The 19,380-nt window shown below is 37.0% G+C and overlaps 1 protein-coding gene and 1 pseudogene across 14 annotated transcripts in view; one reads left to right on the plus strand and one right to left on the minus strand.

Annotated features, from left to right (window-relative positions):
• Positions 1–19,380, plus strand: part of MBTD1 (mbt domain containing 1) — a 72,405-nt gene that overhangs the window by 46,074 nt on the left and 6,951 nt on the right. For 10 of the 14 annotated variants that reach the window (XM_055407531.2, XM_055407526.2, XM_055407527.2 and 7 more), the window contains 10 exons: positions 1,927–2,061; positions 2,343–2,431; positions 2,636–2,870; positions 3,473–3,528; positions 3,866–3,970; positions 9,041–9,188; positions 10,152–10,234; positions 10,510–10,744; positions 11,246–11,323; positions 14,628–18,570. In XM_055407531.2, coding sequence (XP_055263506.1) covers positions 1,927–2,061; positions 2,343–2,431; positions 2,636–2,870; positions 3,473–3,528; positions 3,866–3,970; positions 9,041–9,188; positions 10,152–10,234; positions 10,510–10,744; positions 11,246–11,323; positions 14,628–14,827 — 1,364 coding nt within the window. In that variant the 3' untranslated portion in view covers positions 14,828–18,570. The other 4 variants (XM_055407532.2, XM_055407533.2, XM_088828964.1 and 1 more) reach the window with 3 other exon arrangements.
• Positions 4,896–5,186, minus strand: LOC129544247 (small integral membrane protein 26 pseudogene; annotated as a pseudogene).

The raw sequence follows: 19,380 nt of genomic DNA on the forward strand, positions 1-19,380 counted from the left end.
TCCTTTACAGTCATTCTCTCTCACTCACTATATTTAACCCAGTACAGTTCCTGCCTTTGCCATGAAACATTTCCCCAGCTTATGTGAGTGAAAAAGTGAAAGTGTTAATCGCTCAGTCATGTCTGACTCTTTGGAACTCCATGGACTGTAGCCTGCCAGGCTCCTCTGTCTGTGGAATTCTCCAGGCCAGAATAGTGGAGTGGGTAGCCATTCCCTTCTCCAGGGGATCTTACTGACCCAGGGATCAAATCTTGCATTGCAGTCAGATCCATCTGAACCACCAGGGAAGCCCCCAGCTATGTAGACATTCTCTAAATACCTATATCATTCCCTGTACCTTGTTTAAAACAGCAATATATATTTTTTGCTTGATATTTAAATCACTTGCATATAAATGGCTCTAAAGATCAATGCATTTAATACTCAAGAGTTATTTCTATCTTCCATCTCTGGTTTTATATTTCTGTTATATCTAATGGCAACATATATCTCATTTTAAGCCACTTTAATGACATTTTAGAAGTGAGCCTGTTGATCATGAACCCAGAACTTAGAGTTAGCAAGTCGTGAGTTATTCTGTGAATTACTGAATTTTAAAACTAAAAGTTTAATGCTATAAATTTTCAAACCTAAGTATTAACACATGAAAATGCTAACTAAACTTAGCTCCCGGCCTGAAATACAAGTTTATTGGGCATTTTTTATTCCACTAAAGACCTTAACTTTTTAATGTTACCAAGATAAGGTTTATTAAAAGGAATAAACAATAAAAATACTTTCTCATGTAACTTTTGTTTCACTGAGAGAAAGATATTTTAAATAAGCAAAGAAACAAACACTGTTAAAGACAAGCTTAAAGAGATGACAAAGCTGGTTATGGGTGACTATTACATACATCAGGGTTTGTTGAGGAAATGATATTTGATACTCTTATTTTCTTTACTGTTGTATGTATTTAATAAAAGTTTGTCTATTTAAAAGATAAGGTTTATTAAATTATAAACAGTATATATCATATACTATTTGTTCTTTCCAGGAAATAAGTCTTCCCATTTGTTTAGTGCATGCGTGCTCAGTCACTCAGCCATGTCTAACTCTTTGTGACCCCATAGACTGCAACCCACCCAAATTTCTCTGTCCATGGAATTTTCCAGGAGAGAATACTGGAGAGGATTACCATTTCCTACTCCAGGGGATCTTCCTGACCCAGGATCGAACCCAAGTCTCCTACATCTCCTGCGTTGGCAGGCAGATTCTTCACCACTGCACCACTTGGAAGGACCCTATTTGTTTAGTACATGTAGATTTTAAGTGATTTCACATATCTTTATTTGTGTTCACTGAACTTTTTTACCTGGCATTTTCAAATCTTATTTCCAAATCAACAAGACAGAAAAATTTAAACTCTTAAAGTAGCCACATGCAAATTATCTGAAAATAATTTGGTCACCTGATCACTTGGATAAAGCAGTGTCTTTGAAATGTACTTTAACTGGATTTCTGTGACTTAACAAGGTTATATTAACTTACCACAATATTATTTACAAAACCATGCATCCTAGTAGAACCTTCTCACTCCTCTTTTCTAGAATTTAAGAAACTATGGGTAAAATTGAAATATATTCAGAGAAATAGGCCGTGCTCTGAAACAGTTAAACTAATTCCATTGTTCAAATCGTTCTCAAAGTTTCATCCATATAGCACTAGTGTCGCCACCTCTGGGAACTTCTTAGAAATACTGTTTCTAAAACTCACCCAAGATCTGCTAAGTGATTTCTGGGGTGTGGGGCCCAGCAGTCTGTCTATTCACAAGCTCTGCACCTGTTGCAGATGCTCACTGACATTTGATACTCACTACCAGCAGCTATATTCTGTTTTATTTCATTTGATTTTCTTATTATCTGGTGACTGCTTTGTTGGTTTCAGGTTACAACGCCCTTTTAAGATATGAAGGATTTGAAAATGACTCTGGTTTGGACTTCTGGTGCAGTATATGTGGTTCTGATATCCATCCAGTTGGTTGGTGTGCTGCAAGTGGAAAACCTCTTGTCCCTCCTAGAAGTGAGTAATCACCCCTACTGTAATTTAAGTATCTGAACTTCAAAGCAGTTTCACAATTAGTAACATTACAGTGACAAGTGACATAAAAATAAAAATAATAGTTTTTGATTTCAGGTAACTTATTTGCTAGCAAGACATACTTGTTTTCCCTATTTTTGTTACTCTTCTTCAGAATTTTAACTGCATGGAAATTTGTTACTTTTCTCTTTTTAAAAAAGCAAATAGCTTTTGAAGCAGTTCTATTCTTTCCTAAAGTATAACTGGTTATTTCTTTTTTTTAGCTATTCAGCATAAGTATACAAACTGGAAAGCTTTTCTAGTGAAACGACTTACTGGTGCCAAAACTCTTCCTCCCGATTTCTCACAAAAGGTAAAGACAAGATCTTAGAAAGGACTCAAGTGGCAAATGAGAGTTCTAAAAAATGGAGTAACTTCAAAGCTTTTTAAGGAATTGTTTCAATTAGTGAGTCAAATGACCTATGTTAACTATTTAGTGCACTAGATATTTTTATAGTGGAATACTAATTTGTAGACCTTTGTCATGAATTCTCAAAAGTTCTGCTTTTCTTTCAAGGTTTCAGAGAGCATGCAGTATCCTTTCAAACCTTGCATGAGAGTAGAGGTGGTTGACAAGAGGCATTTGTGTCGAACACGAGTGGCAGTGGTGGAAAGTGTAATTGGAGGACGATTAAGACTAGTATATGAAGAGAGTGAAGATAGAACAGATGACTTCTGGTGCCACATGCACAGCCCATTAATCCATCATATTGGTTGGTCTCGAAGCATAGGCCATCGATTCAAAAGATCTGGTAAGCACCTGTCACAAGAATTCCTGTTGAAAATAACATTGAGGCTAAATTGTACTACTTGGGGATTTTTCTCCGCAGAATAGCAAAGATCAAAATCAGTTGCCTTGGGCTGCTTATTCTACCTTAATTAGGGAAGGTTCACACCAGAAAATTAAATGTCCTAACCAATTCCTTTATATTCCTTCCACTTATGCTCAAGTTAAAAACAAAGCCCTTTCAGTCACAACTACATTTGTTTTCTTACACTTTTTTATCCAGCCCATTTGAAAGAAGATAGCCTTTCCCTTTCCATTCAGTGTTAGTAGAAATACCAAAATTAAATGTGGTTAGACTTAATACTAAACACTTTAAAACATACTTCTAAAACTGTAATTCCCTAACTAGGGAATTCCCAGCATTCTAATTGGCTGAATGTACTTAATAGCACGTGTACTCTAAAGAGATAGACTTTTAAAGAATATTATTCACTGTAAATGTAGAAGGCACGTATTTTTGCCATGTTTTAGAGTATACATACCTTGTGAGTTTGAAACCTTCAAAAAAACGTGGTTTTTGGTCTTCTCACAAATGCTGACAGATTAGTATGTAACTTTTCCTTGTAGATATTACAAAGAAACAGGATGGACATTTTGATACACCACCACATTTATTTGCTAAGGTAAGAAGTTTTTATAAGAACCCTCATTTGTAAATTATGTTTGAAAGAGGGTTGTGGGTTTTTTCCTAATATTATGGAAATCACAATTACATATATTCACCTAAAAGGATTAAGACCTTGTAATCCATATGTGTCACAACTATTGATTATAATTATTCTTAAATTCTATTTGCCTGAATTCTCTCTATTCCGTAATGGAAGTTTGAGTTATAATATTAGGTAGGTAGGAGAAGGTACTTGGTATTTTCATCTTGTAAACTTTTTCAAATTGGTATTACTTTAATTATTAAACTGGTAACACCTGTAACAATAGATGTGCTTTCATGTAATTCTTTAGGTAAAAGAAGTAGACCACAGTGGGGAATGGTTCAAGGAAGGAATGAAATTGGAAGCTATAGACCCATTAAATCTTTCCACAATATGTGTTGCAACCATTAGAAAGGTAAGACAATAGGTTTTAAAATATAGAAATGAAGTTATAGGAGCTAGTTTTAAAGTAATGGACTTCCCTGATGGCTAACTGGTAAAGGATCCGCCAGCCAGCGCAGGAGACGTGGGTTCTATTCCTCGGTTGGGAAGATCCCCTGGAGAAGGAAATGGCAACCCACTCCTGTATTCTTGCCTGAGAAATCCCATCGACAGAGGACCCTGGCAGGCTACAGTTCATGGGGTTGCAAAAGAATAGGACAGGACATAGCAACTAAACAACAACAAATAGGAGAAGGAGGCCCCTAACATTCATTTTGACCTAAAATGTGTGCATCTGTGTCTTCACTGGGGAGAATGTCGGTAGTAATTGCAAGATAAATTTGAATTCTCTTACCAGAGGTTTTCTTTGTATATATCTTAATTTCAAAATTGTTATCTTGAGTCTCCTCCTTTTATTTTATGGACGTATATCCTAAGTTAAAGGAAGAATATTTGTTTAAGTTACTTCCTAGTCAAAACTTGTCCAATACAAAATTGTAACAATGCTAGTTTATCCTGTTTCCTGTGTTTCCTTTTTGTGCTTTTTCCCTCCATTGGTTTTACTTTATTGCTTCTTTTCTCTTACTCTTCTGAAACTGTTTTTACAAAAAGATGTAGAAGAGTGGTTCTCAATTGTCAGTAGGTGTTGAAATCTCATGGAGAACTTAAAAAAAAAAATTACTATTGACTAAGCCTCTTCTCCAACCCTGCACTCCCATTCTGATTTAATCAGTCTTAGCATTGGCTTTTTTTTTTTTTTCTTCAAGGAGATATTTATTGCCTATTTTATTTTACAGCAAACTTAAATGTATTCACTTTTCACAAATGGAAAGTGGAAATCAAGGTTTCTCTCAAATGGATATGCTGAACCAAACTTCTGTTTTCAGAGTTCAGCAGTCAGTCATGATTTTGGTCCAGGGCCACTAGTCCATGATTTCAAATAGTTGATGATCCTGGCAGTAACTGGAACAAAATCTTCTCTATATGTGACAATCGTTTCCACATAAAAGCCTTTTGGGGGCTCAGATTGTTCGTTTCTTGAGGCATCCTTTTGTTCTACTTTATCACCTGGCGGCTTGCTCTTTTTCTGACTCATAAAAATCAAGGAGCCCAGCAAGGTCCAGGCGCCCAGTCCATAAACGACTGACATCCGCCGGTACCAACTAAGGGCTTGCGCCGGCCGCATGACACCACCGCGTACACCCCCAGCATTGGCTTTTTTTTAAGGTCCCCAGGTGATTCTGAAGTACAATCAGGGTTAAGAGCTATTGATCCAGAATACACTTACATAAAGGTGTAATTAAATTTTGACTTGCATTTCAACACAGTTTAAGCCTTAAAGTGAAAGTGAAAGTTGCTCATCATGTCTTTGCAACCCCATGGACTATATATAGTCCATGGAATTCTCCAGGCCAGAATACTGGAGTGGGTAGTCTTTCCCTTCTCTGGGGGATCTTCCAGCCGAGGGATTAAACCCAGGTCTCCTGCATTGCAGGCAGATTTTTTTTTTTTTTTTGCAGGCAGATTTTTTAACAGCTGAGCCACAAGGGAAGTCCTTTAAGCCTTAAGCCAACAGAATTTAAAGTTATGATGGCTGCCATGTCCTGTACACTTGTGTTCAAGGTCACACAGCTAAACCAGACTGACTCTAAACCCTTATTCTTCCTTTTCACCTGACTAGTGATCAGACTACCTGGTGCTATTTAAAATGTAGATTCCCATGACCTACTCTAGACCTGCTCAATCAGAATCATAAGAAAGACTACCCAGATATTTATATTTGTTTAAAAAAATAATAATTAAAAAGTTCTCAAGGTGTAACTCTTGACAGTCAGCCAGGTTTGGGAATCAGCACCATCGTGTCATGCTCTGTGTGAAAGGAAAATAAGGGTCCAATGAGTAGAATATTAAGCTTCACTCAGAAAATACTTAAAATGAATTCTTGTAGTGCTAGGTTGGTTTAGACTCTAAAAAGCTTACAGTCTTGTAGAACAAGATAAGATGTAGGAAAATATGTTTAACGTACGAGATCAACTATGATTCAAGAATGGTACAAGTACTGTTGGAATTCAGATAAAGAAGAGCATCTTCTCAGAGGAATCAGGAAAAGCTTTGTGGAAGAGAGGACATTTGAAAACTTCCATTTTGAAGGATGGGCAAAACTGGGCCAAGAAGAGATTGAGGAGGAAACTGTGCCATGGAATGAGAATATGCACAAAAGCATCAAGAGTGAAAGGTACAGACCACGTTTAGGAAATGGTGAAAGGTTCACACACAGTACACATCAAGCAAGTTGCTTTGAATATTCTGGGCCAGGCTGTTTGTTTATAAGGAACAGAAACCCCCTCAACTGGACTTTAGGAAAGTTACTCTGAGGACTCAGTGGGCACTGTCATAGACATGGAAGGACCCAAGGATGAAACCCGGAAAGGCATAAACTTAGTGCTGTCCTCCACCTCCTACGGGCCTCTGTTGCATCTCTGCTCTGAGTCTGTGCACTGCTCTTCCTCTCTCTCTACTGGTGTCCTGCGCGCTCAGTCTCCATGTGCTAGCCGCCCACCCTTCTTTTGGGCTTCCCCAGTACCTCAAATGGTAAAGAATCTCCTTGCAATTGTGGGATACCTAGATTCGATCCTTAGTCTGGGAAGATCCCCTGGAGAAGAGCATGGTAACCCACTCCAGTATTCTTGCCTGGAGAATCCCATGGACGGAGGAGCTTGGAGGGCTACAGTCCATGGTGTCACAAAGAGTAGGAAACGACAGCGACTTTCACTTCATTCACCCTTCTGTATCACTGCCTTTCAGTGCCAGCTCCAGCCCATGGCTTGACTGCTATCTCTCTGTATGTTAATTCTAATTATGGAGAAAGAATCTGAACAGCTGAGCCCAGTTTTTTGCGTGGTCCTCAGAAGGTGGGCTACGAGTCCCTGATCCACTAAGCTGTATTCAGAAGGGAAAAACAAATCCCGTATGAGTGGAGGTAGTCCTTTCTAGAGGTCTTAGAATTCTTAAGGTTAAAGAGAAAATCAGTATATATATATATATGTCCAATATAGTAGAAATAACTAGGAGAACGGAACCTGCCAGTAGACAGAAAGATGATGTGAAATTAATTTGTGCAGTCTTTAATGCTTGGTCAGGTTGAGTTTTCTTTAGTGAACAGGATAAGTTGGTGAAGCTTTCTGGGATGAACAGAGTACATAGCAAAGGAAAGTTTTAACTGTGTAAGAGGGGAAATGTACATAGGGAAGGCTGAAAGCAATAATATTAAGCAACATAGCGGAGAGAGAGTTAATGGTGAGGATAAAGGGACTGAATGTTTAGGGGGAGTTGTGGGGACCCAGCAGTTGATTGCACTTGAAAGGAGCTGGAGAAAGAGTTGTTGGTTTGATGCCCTGTACTAATTCTCAGAGAATATGTTCAGCATGCAGGTAAAATGCAGGCCTGAGACACTGGGAGGGTGAAAAATTCATGATAAAACTTGAGAAATTGTTGGCATAAAAGTCAGCCATTGAAGAGTGAATGCCATCATGAAAACAAGAAAAGGGCTAGAATTAAAATCAGAAACATGGGTTGAAGGTGAAAGGGTGCTTGCCAAAAAAAATGTGAAGCAATGAACACAGAGGTGAGAATTTGGATCAGTAGACTGTAATGTACGGAGAAGGCAATGGCAAGCCACTCCAGTACTCTTGCCTAGAAAATCCCATGGATGGAGGAGCCTGGTGGGCTGTGGTCCCTGGGGTCTCTGGGAGTCGGATACGACTGAGCGACTTCACTTTCAGTTTTCACTTTCACACATTGGAGAAGGAAATGGCAACCCACTCCAGTGTTCTTGCCTGGAGAATCCCGGGGAAGGGGGAGCCTGGTGGGCTTCCGTCCGTGGGGTCACACAGGGTCGGACGCGACTGAGGTGACTTAGCAGCAGACTGTAATGTAATGAGAATCTGGGAACAAATGTTTCAAAAAATTGAGTAGTCAGCTGGGATGGGATATTGTAAAGGAGGCCGAAGTGTAGGGGAAAAGGCACTGGATTTGACAGACTAGAACATTGCTTCCTGGATAGCTCAGCTGGTAAAGAATCTGCCTACAATGTAGGAAACCCCGGTTTGATTCCTGGATCAGAAACTTCCCCTGGAGAAGCAATAAAGTACCCAATCCAGTGTTCTTGGGCTTCCCTGGTGGCTCAGATGGTAAAGAATCTGCCTGCAATGTGGGAGACCTGGGTTCGATCCCTGTGTTGGGAAGATCCCCTGGAGGGGGGGCATGGCAACCCACTCCTGTATTCTTGTCTGGACAGAGGAGCCTGGCGGGCTACAGTCCATGGGGTCGCAAAAAGTCGGACATGACTGAGTGATATAACTTGAATTGGGTCTTTGGGTGAAGAGTATTTAGGAATTTGTTGTACTCTATATACCTTTTTTTAAGTGTGGACTGTTTCAAAATAGAATCCTTTTACTGTAACGGGACTTGGGAGCCGTAGAGAGGTTTGTCTTGAGAGGCAAAGAAGGACTAGCACTTAGAGCAGTCTGACGTGCAGAGGGTGCACTGTGAGGCCCCTCACGTGGATCCCATCATGGGGGCACAGGTATCCAGAGCATGAAAGGTGAAGCTGGAGCTTGAGGAAGATGGAAAACGTTTAGAAAAACTCCACTGTGTGATCAGTCAAGAGGGATATAAGTAGAGTTCCTGCTGAGTAAGATTGAAAGCCTAGCCGAGACTAGATAGTTAAATTGTAAAAGAGCCCTCAGCCCCATTTCATGCCACAGAAGAAAACAGCCTTGGCCATTGTCAGGAGCATGTTTTCCCTAGACCTCTAAAATTACTTCTCTGTAACGATGCTTTTATTTCTGGCACACTCTAGAATTTATACAGATTTTTTTTCCATTATAATTTCAGTTATTTAAGAGAGTACAGTAAACATTTCTCACTTTTACGAGATCTTTGTGTAATAGATTTTACTTTCTTTTAGAATGTCACTTAAAGGATCATTTTTGATAATAGTGGTACCTAATTTTAAATACTTGGAATTCTCTTAATTTAAAAGGTGCTAGCTGATGGATTCCTGATGATTGGGATCGATGGCTCAGAAGCAGCAGATGGATCTGACTGGTTCTGTTATCATGCAACCTCCCCTTCTATTTTCCCTGTTGGTTTCTGTGAAATTAACATGATTGAACTCACTCCACCCAGAGGTACTTTTTTCTAATATATACACTGAGTATTCATCCTTGTTTTCTTTTTACGTGGTACCTGTTTACACCATTTACCACAGCCCTAGATTTCTTTTTATTTTTAGCCCTAGATTACTTGCTGTATGAAAATATAATATGTATATATAAACATATGTATGTTACATATGTGTATGTTTATATCAAGAGCTGTAAGGTATCTGAAAACATAAAGACCTGTAACCTAGATAGCTTTAATAAATTAAGTTAGTGTAGAATTTTTCCTGAGCATTTGTACATTTTATAATAAGAATTGGTATTCTCAAGCCCTGTTGCGATGATGTAGGCTCAAAGGGATATCGCATACATAAATTTTTTTAAAAAAATAGACTTTAACCTTTGAGAGAAAGCAAGTTTTCATCTTTCGATTACTGTATGAGGAAGCTCCCTGGCATTCCAGTTGTTAGGACTTGGAGCTTTCACTGTCAGGGCCCTGGATTCAGTCCCTGGTTAGGAAATTAAGATCTCACAAGGCAGGTGGTATTACCAAAAAAAAATTAAAATTACCATATGACTTTTTAAAAAATGACACCCTTAAATAGTTCATATGGCTTAACCAGTGACTTACTATCTGAGCCTTAGAATTTTCTCCTAAGAAGGAGAAAAGCCAAAACAGAAGACTGTAAAAACAGTATTTGCCCAGCCACTGTTCTTTCTTACAAAGAAAGAAAAATATTACTGAAAAATATTAAATGTTAGACCATTCTAAGCCTAGGATTGAAAAGCAAAAGTCTAGTTCTTACAGGATACATGGGTGCACCTGTTTCTGTCTAGAAAAACAGGAAGAGCCATATAACAGGGAGGAATTATTGTACTCTGTAGCATTAGCTCATGAGATTGTAATGTGTACTGAATTACTTTATATCTGCATTTTTATATTACACTAATTTTAAATGAACTTCTAGTTAAACTAGTTGTGTTTTCCAGGTTACACAAAGCTTCCTTTTAAATGGTTTGACTACCTCAGGGAAACTGGCTCCATTGCAGCACCAGTAAAACTGTTTAATAAGGTAAATTTAACTAAACACATACATATTAGTTAAACAGTGTAGGTATTTCCTTTACATAGGAGTTGAAATTTGTTTCCAAACTTTGTTTCATTATTAGGAATAAATGCATTTCCTAACTAGTTCTTACATGCTTCACCTTCATATGTTTCCATAAGGGGTTTTTTTGGTCTAAATTGTTAATTGCTTATATTACTTCTCTTTTTTTCTTTCTTAGTGATGATGGAGTTATACATTCTTCTTTTCACCAGTGTTAATGTTTTGCTTCTCCATGTTAGGATGTTCCAAATCACGGATTTCGTGTTGGAATGAAATTAGAAGCAGTGGATCTCATGGAGCCACGATTAATATGTGTAGCCACAGTAACTCGAATTATTCATCGTCTCTTGAGGATACATTTTGATGGATGGGAAGAAGAATATGATCAGTGGGTAGACTGTGAGTCCCCTGACCTCTATCCTGTAGGGTGGTGTCAATTAACTGGATATCAACTACAGCCTCCAGCATCACAGTGTAAGTTGGTATACAGAAAAAGTGTCCTTTTGTAAAAATCAGCAATCCTCCAAGGACTGTCTCACATAAATCATCTTGTGAGCTCACAGGACAAAAATATACCTGTGTCTGATTGGTTGCCAGGTAAGATCTTACCTGATAAGACTCAACAGTGATATCACAGAATCAGATCATGTGTGCTATGGCAGTGTGAACTCAATAATTAATTGCTTAATGACTATAGAAACACAACATTAAGAACACCCAGTGAATTAAACTAGACTTCCTTTAGTGAGTTTAAAGTTACAGGCTAAAATTTATTAACATATAAGAAGTGCTTATTGAATAAATAATGGAATTTTTCTGGTATTGAGGTTCATGGTTTTGCAAGAACAAGTACCCTTATTTTCGAAGCATTGTGTACTTTTATAAACATCATGGTCTTGGTAAAGGTAGTTCATTTGAGTTGTATTGAGAGTTGTAAAAAATTATCTGATGTCAATTTTCTTCTTTATTTTTCAGCATCGAGAGAAAGCCAGTCAGGTTCATCAAAACAGAAGAAAAAGACTAAGTCCCAGCAATACAAAGGACATAAGAAAAGTGGGTCACCACACGGTGTTTATATACATTTCCTAACTTGTTAACCAACTGGGATCTTGGTATCCTTGCATAGAAATAGTTTCCCTTGTGAGAGCTGATAACTGTGCATTCTGTATTATGCTTAAAGGTGCAGTATGACATAAAAGGCAGACTTTTTAAAAATGAGAAGCACTTGTCTTTGACAGGAGAAATTATTACCATAATATTTAATAGATGGTAAAGAGTAGTCTATGAATGATTCTTTAAGTAATATGTAAAATTTTTTTATTAAAAATCAAACCAGATGTTTGGTGCTTACAATAGACTTGGAGACTAAAAAACCTATCCTTCTAAACCAAAAAACTCTTTCTAAAATGATACTTAAAAGAAATTCAAGTTAAAAAAATAAAAATGAAATTCAAATTGATAGCTAATGAAATCAAGCTTAAGAAAATCTTAATATGCTTTCTGACAGTATTTTATCTTACAATGAATGATAGCTGGCATTAATAGCCAAAATAATATAAAATATATTGAAAGCTCTGATTCTTTTAAAATCTTTCCCCCTCCATCATAGAAAGCTATAGATTTTTTCTCTTCATGAAACTTGTCATGGAATATTTCATCCTAAGATAAAGTTACTTTGTTTTTCATTTTTTTATTGGGGACTTATTGCAGCCACTGCAGTGGTGCTTTGTTTCTTCCCTATATGAAACCCAAATCAGTCTCAAAATAGTGATAACCGTCAAGACCTATGTCTTACCCTCTTTTATATTGTAGACGTAAGCCTCCCATAGACCCAGAATTATTTTGCTTACTGGCTGCTAACCATGGTTGATATTTACCTAAAAGAACTCCAGAGAACATTACCAGACCAGGCAGATTAAAATGATTTCCAGTTTATCAGGAACTGATTAGCAGGAAGTCATGTGGTAACTTTATGTCAGTGGTCTAACCACAGCAGGTGTGATCACTGAGCTTTCTCTAAGACTGAATTAGTACAGGCTGCTTTGACCTGTCTTTACATTTAATTGGACAAGAATTTGAGATTTCAGAAGTTTTTTTGCAATGTGTTGAATTTAAGAATGTTTTTTACTACTCAGTGACTTTGTGACATCTTTTAGAACAAATTTCTGAGCATTGTATACACAGTTCACATACCTCTCTCAGTGTGACTCTTACTAGGTTTGTTATGGTTTATGGGGTTTAATCATTTTGAATTAATAGGTTAGGGGCATGGGAAGAAATATGAAATTAATTAAGTGATAATATCAGTGTCCCAGTTTTTAGTGACATTTAATAATGTGTGTCACTGTCCCATTTAGTGACATTATCAGATTTTTGGATTAGCTGAAAAAATGAATTTAAAACTAGAACATATTATTTAATATTTTAATAGCTCTTAATATTGCAATATCATCTCTAATGCCTTTAAATTGTCTTTTGGATATAGAAAAGAAAAACCTATGGACTCACAGTCCCTTATTAGAAATCCTAGAGATCAAATGCACTTTGGAATGTAGAATTCTGGGGTTTCTTTTAAAAGAAGTATGGTGTGTGTAGCATATATTATGTAACACCCCTTGCAGACTCTGCCGCACTTTGAAGCAGAATATATATAAATAGTAATGTTTAATGGGCCAAATAAAGATTATTATAAATAGTATCACCAAGTGAGGTCTGATTTTGTTGCCCAAAAAAACCTTTGAATTTCGGAATTCAGGATAAGGAATTGTAGTCATGTGTGAATGAAAAGCATTCTTCATTTTAAGATACTGTCTATTCCTTTTATTTTTTCACATTACTCAGCAAATAGTTTATTAGAAATTTCAAAATAAGAAAGAACCTGGGGTCCAGGAACCTTGAGTCATCCATTGCATGCAGATTTTTATCAGATAAAGCACAAAACCTTTTGTTTGTAAGTTTGTCTACAGATTATTGTGGCTCTGTTGTTTCATCTTATGACTCTGGTCTTTCTACAGCCTAAAATCATCTACTGGTATGTTCTTTGGTAGGGCTTATTTTTTAAAAAAATAATTGATTGACTTCATTGTTCTAGCCTGATTTTTAATTAGCTGTGTTCATGCTGTAAAGGGATAACTATTAACTAGTGCTTTTGAACAACATGAAGAATGTTCTGTCAGGAGGATCATATAGACTGTTGTATACATACGATCTGTCCATTCTGAAAAGTGTTTTTTTCCTCAAAGTTTAATAATTCTAGAGCAGGAAACCAGCACTCATTTCTGTACCATCTTCAGGGGCTGTTGTAAGTAGTAGAGAATTGAAGATTCTCCTTGCATTTTTACCTCCCAAGTGTGGAGTGCATTAGACTTTTTCATCTAAATGAATGCTACAGGTGATTTTAGTTTGAGAGTTGAATGTGTACTCATAGGAACTTTATTTCCAGATCATTTTACATATTAATACTGTCTGACTTAGATTTATCTTTTAGTTCTGATTTTGCAAAGCAAATTTCTGATTGCTCTTTCCTGAGTTATTTGTTAACTCTGGAGTAAAACAGGTATAACTTATAGTCACAAAGATCTGTAAGTATCCTTCAATTTTTAACCAGATAAATGCGGTATGCTTGATTGTTCAGTCTTTGCAAAGCTTAGAGTATTTTTTTGTTGGTGGTGAAAGTATTGTAAAAGTCTTTGAAGGCTTATATGTGCTAATGAAACTATAACCAAAGGCTGTTTCAAAATAAATTAGATTACTTAAGATCTTGCAGGCCACAAATCTTAAATTTTAGAACTGCTTTTCAGAGTAAGAATTTTTTTCTAAAAGAATGAATCATAAACCAAAAGTTAGGGAAACATATATCATACCAGTAGAATTCTGCCACTTGTATAATTCATTAATTAAGCTGTTTGATTTCTCCCTGAAGGACAGTGTTTGGGCTTATATGGGCACAGTGAAATACCTACAAGTAGGGCTTTAAAATTCTCTCTGCCCTTGGATTTTTAGTCCCCCTCAAACTGAAAGTTTACTTGAAAGTAGTTAGCCAGCTAGCTGTTCTCCACATTCAATGCTCTCTGTCATTCGTTTTGATTTTGTTTTGTTTTAAATTGCTTACAGAGTCAAGAACCAGGATTACTAGACTCAGAGAGACTAGAAATAATCTCCCCTGTCATCCACTCCCCAACACACACACATACCCTTGTTTCTCACACACACACATCCTTGTTTTCAAAAATACGAACCTTGCATAGTTGGTTCTCTTTTCACAGTATCCTCTGCAATACAGCCTTTCCTAGTTATGATACACTTTTCTTCCCACGCATGTAAGTAAAAGCTTACTTTAGTTTAACTTGATATTTAGAGAGGAAGATGCCAGTTGGGAAGAAGCCTGTCAGTTTGTCAAGCCTGCCCATGACAGGTGGGGTGCGGAGGAGCTTCTCTGGTGATGAAGAGTTGACTCCTCCTCCATATCGAACCCTTCCAGCACAGACAGCCCCGGAGGCCTTCCCACCTCCCTGCACTAGCCAAGAGTTCAGTCCCAGCCTCCAAACAGGTAATTAGTCACATCAACACTTCAGGTACTGCAGAGGGTCAAAGTCTGGGTTAGGGTGGTGGGAGACAAAGCATGGTCTCGCATGACAGATGCTGACTCATCAATTTTTTATTTTCTTTCAACTAAAAAATTCATTTTCACTAGTCCTTGGTAGTTACTTCACTACAATGAATAATCAGGAAAGGATTTTTATTTTGTATACACTTTTGAGCTTCAAATTCAGGTAAAGCTGTAATTTCAGCTTACGGAATTTGTGAGATAACTTGTACTATTTCATGGTTTTGTTAAAATGGTTGAACATTTTGCATTGCAGAATTCTGTGTGACTTGACTTCAGGGAGAAATATGCTATAAGGGATCAATATGATTAATCAGATCCAAAAATGAGGCTTTCTTCATAGCATTCCATTAGCATCTCATTCAATAAACAGATGTGTTTTGTATTCCTTTGTAATTTTGGTTCTGGTAGTAACATTTACCACAATCTTAGTTGAATAACATGAATTTGGAAATAAAATACCTGTATAATTTTGGTATTGAATTTGAATTCATACAGAAATTTATTTCTGTGTGAACATGAAATATGTACAGTGATTAATGTTTAATTCAAGTTGAATTGGTTAGGATAAGCTGGTAGAGTAAGGAAGACTGCCCTTTGTCATTGCTAAGAGCAAACATGTTACCATACAATGTCCGAGAATCTTCACTTGCATATGATGAATCTTAGATGTGAGTTCAGATCAAATAGCATCAACGTTGTATCTAATTTGGCATATATTCTGCCATGTGTCCTACCTATTGCTTGTAAACTAAATTTTTTCATCTAATTTTAGTTCTTTAAAACGCCTTGCATTCTTCCAAATCCCTGTTGAAAACCCTGATGAGACTTAGTGTCTAGCTCTGTTTTCTTCTCGTTGCTCTGTTTGCACCTGAAGTTGTCATCAGCCTTTTTTTTTTTCCTTTTTTTTCACTTAAGGATGTGTTCTTTAGCTTTTGCCTTCTTAAACAGTATATTGCTACTGCTGCGTCACTTCAGTCGTGTCCGACTCTGTGTGACCCCATAGACAGAAGCCCACCAGGGTCCCCCGTCCCTGGGAGGTGATCTTTATTCTTTCCAGTCTGTTTCTCTGATGATCACTCTTATATCTTTATATCTAGAAAAGATTACAGTACCTCTTTTGTGTAAGAAATGGATTAGGACTGCAAATCCAAGTTTATCTGCTCTTTAATACTTTCAAATATCAAAAGAGCATTTCAGCTCCTTGTTTGTCTTTTTAACTTTTTTTCCTTTTGTACTTATTATGAAAGTCTTCTATAACTTAATTAACTGTAGATATTGTGAACTCTGGATATATTTGATTTTTACTACATTTTAGATGTTTTGTTTTATGCATTAGACTGATTCTGAAGGTGTATGTCACATCTTGTGAGAGAACTTGACTTTTAGGATTGGTAAAACTGAGGAACTTGGAGTAGACATACAGGGTAGAGCCCACAAGGCCTCCTAATGACTTTCCTTTCCACTAGACTTTATCATGTGGGACTTTTGTGTGATTTTACTCTGGTGAAACTCTGTAGGGACTGTGTTGCTGGCCTAACTATAGTTTGTTTAGCTTTTGCAAGAGTTTACTATTTATGGACTTCTAACTAGAAACGTATGATTTCTGTTTATCTCCTGAAATGTTAGTGATTAGAGGCAGCAAAGTAACTTCCTTTTAAAAACAGAGCCAAGAAAATGCATTTGTGTAGAAAGTGACATCAGCCACAGGGTCTATTTTATTTTACCCATCATTCATTGATAATAAGGCCTGTAAAAAAGAAATGATGACTGTGAAGATACCAGACAGGCTTTATTTTAGGTTCCATGAAAACTCTGAAACTTTAGATAAAACATTCCACATCTCAGTGAATGTTTCGTGTTTATCTTGAGTTACGTTTTTTAAAACATTGTTTCCATATATTACCATGAGTAGAAGCATAATCCAGAACTTTGTTGTTAATAATAAATGCAAATAGTTTCAGGATGTGCTTTAGAAGCTCAATTTAATTTTCTTAACATTTTTTTAAAAAAAGCAAAAACACCCATTTGAATGGAACATATTTGGTCTTGAAGCACAGTAATTATTTTCTCATTCATTTAGCCATCTGATCATCATATAACAAGATATTGTTTAATCAACCTTTTATTGTGGGTACTGCACCTTTAATGAAATTTGGGTTTTTTTTCCTTTTCCATGTGTTTATTTTCATGTCTTAATGTCCTTAACAATTAATCCATGTTGGTTTGATTTGAAGGATACTGTTAATGTGTTTGATATCCTCCATAAAAGCATTTTTTTCATATTAAGTAATTTTTAAAGGATTTTTTAAAGAAACCAAGCAGTCAGTCATGTTTGCTTTACCTTTCAGCAGTCTGATTGGTATGTGTTTTGCTTTTAGTATAGAAATAGTGTATTCACTTTTCTGTCTTTGGACTTAAATTTTTTAACACAGTTCAGTTCAGTTCAGTTCAGTCGCTCAGTCGTGTCCGACTCTTTGCGACCCCATGAATCACAGCACGCCAGGCCTCCCTGTCCATCACCAACTCCCGGAGTTCACCCAAACTCATGTCCATCGAGTTGGTAATGCCATCCAGCCATCTCATTCTCTGTCGTCCCCGTCTACCAAAGCAAAATAAAATGAATTAGCATATCTCAGAAGATTATGCTTGTTTTCACTCTCTTTTTTTTTTAATTTATTTATTTTAATTGGAGGCTAATTATACTCTCTTTCTTCATTATTTTTTAAAGATTATTTATTTATTCTTGGCTGTGCGGTGTCTTCATTGCTGTACAGGCTTTTCTCTAGTTGTGGCGAACAGGGGCTACTCTCTTGCAGTGCACAGACTTATTGTGGTGGCTTCTCTTATTGTGGAGCACAAGCTCTAGGGAGCACTAGCTTCAGTGATTGCAGCACATGGGCTCAGTAGCTGTGTCTCCTGGGCTCTCGAGCACATGCTCAGTAGTTTTGGCACACAGGCTTAGTTGCCCACAGCATATGGAATCTTCCTAGACCAGAGATTGAACCTGTGTCTTCTGCATTGGCAGGTGGATTTTTACCACTGTGCCACCAGGGAAATGCAGAAGATTATTCTTGAAATTACCAAATAAGATGTCAAAGAACCTTGTTTTTGAAACTAATCATTTATAACTGAAATCAAGACACAAAGTGTTTTCCTATCATTATTTTGACTTTAAAAGTAGCCCTTTTAGGGAATTCCCTGGTGTACAGTGGGTAAGACCCCCTGCCAAAGTAGGGAATGTGGGTTTGATCCCTGATCCCACGTGCCACAGAGCAGCTAAGCCCATGTCCCACAGCTACTGAAGCCTGTGTACGTAGAGCCCATGCTCTGCAACAGAAGCCACCACAATGAGAAGCCCATGCACCGCAACAAAGACTAGCCCCCGCAAGCCAAAACCAGAGGAAGCCCATGTGCCGCAATGAAGACCCAGTGCAATCCAAAAAAATTAATCTTTTTTAAAGTAAGAAAGTTATTTTTTCTTCACAGAGTTCTAATAGGAAGTAGAGGGTGGGCTTCAGGGCAAGTATTTAGGGCAATCTGAAGTTACTGGCAAATTGTGTTGAGGTAACTTAAGAGATGTTTTAAAAAGAAGATAGGAAAATCTGAGAATTAAACTGCCTAAACTTTTGCCTAAGACCAGTGCTGGGACCAGCAAGAAAAAAATTTTTCTTTCTCTTCTTGCTTGTCCATGCATTAGAAGGAGCCCTCCTGTCACTACAAAAATGCTGACTACCATGACTTCAGTGGCTACCAAGAAACCTAAACCCCACTGAAAATACTGGAAACTGGAAAACATTTGTCTATAAAAATAAAGGCCTATTGGAACATGACCTGTTCATAAATTGAGGACTGCCTATACTGTTGTTTCTTTGCATTTAAAAAAAAAAAAGGTTTTCAGATAAAAATTTGGACAGGCAGTAAGTACTACTTAGTGATCCCATTGGTAATGTTAGCCGATTTGTTTTTGGTTTCTTTTTCAGCTGCACTGTGAGGCTAGCAGGATCTTAGTTACCCAACCAGGGACTGAACCCATGCCCTCAGCAGTGAAAGCAGAGTCCTAACCCTTGGACGCTAGGGAATTCCAAGTGTTAACTGTTTTATACCAATGAGACTGTCACACTGCTGATGTCAATTTCTATTTTACCTGAAATGATTACTTAAGTTTTTCTTGATTTTAGTTTTAATACAGATGTTTTTGCTATTCGGTTTATTATTTATTTTTATAAATATATAAATTTTATGTAGATCATATATTTTATGTTATTTTTAATACTATTTTAAAATTAGATTTTATCTTTTTTTATGAAGAGTCTTTAACAAAGGTACTTCTTGGAGATAACATATAAAAGTCATTTTTATTGTGTTACTTACTATAGTTCAGAACTATCCAAAAAATGCATCATTTACATAGGCATTGACATAAAAGTGAATACTTAATCATGAGAAAAATTCTAGTCAAATTAGTGATCACTATCACCTTCAACATTTCATTGACAGTGTT

The sequence above is a fragment of the Moschus berezovskii genome, chromosome 20 (genome assembly GCF_049115385.1).
Source record: "Moschus berezovskii isolate FMDL1 chromosome 20, NW_MosBer_1.0, whole genome shotgun sequence".
Taxonomy (NCBI): Eukaryota; Metazoa; Chordata; class Mammalia; order Artiodactyla; family Moschidae; genus Moschus; species Moschus berezovskii.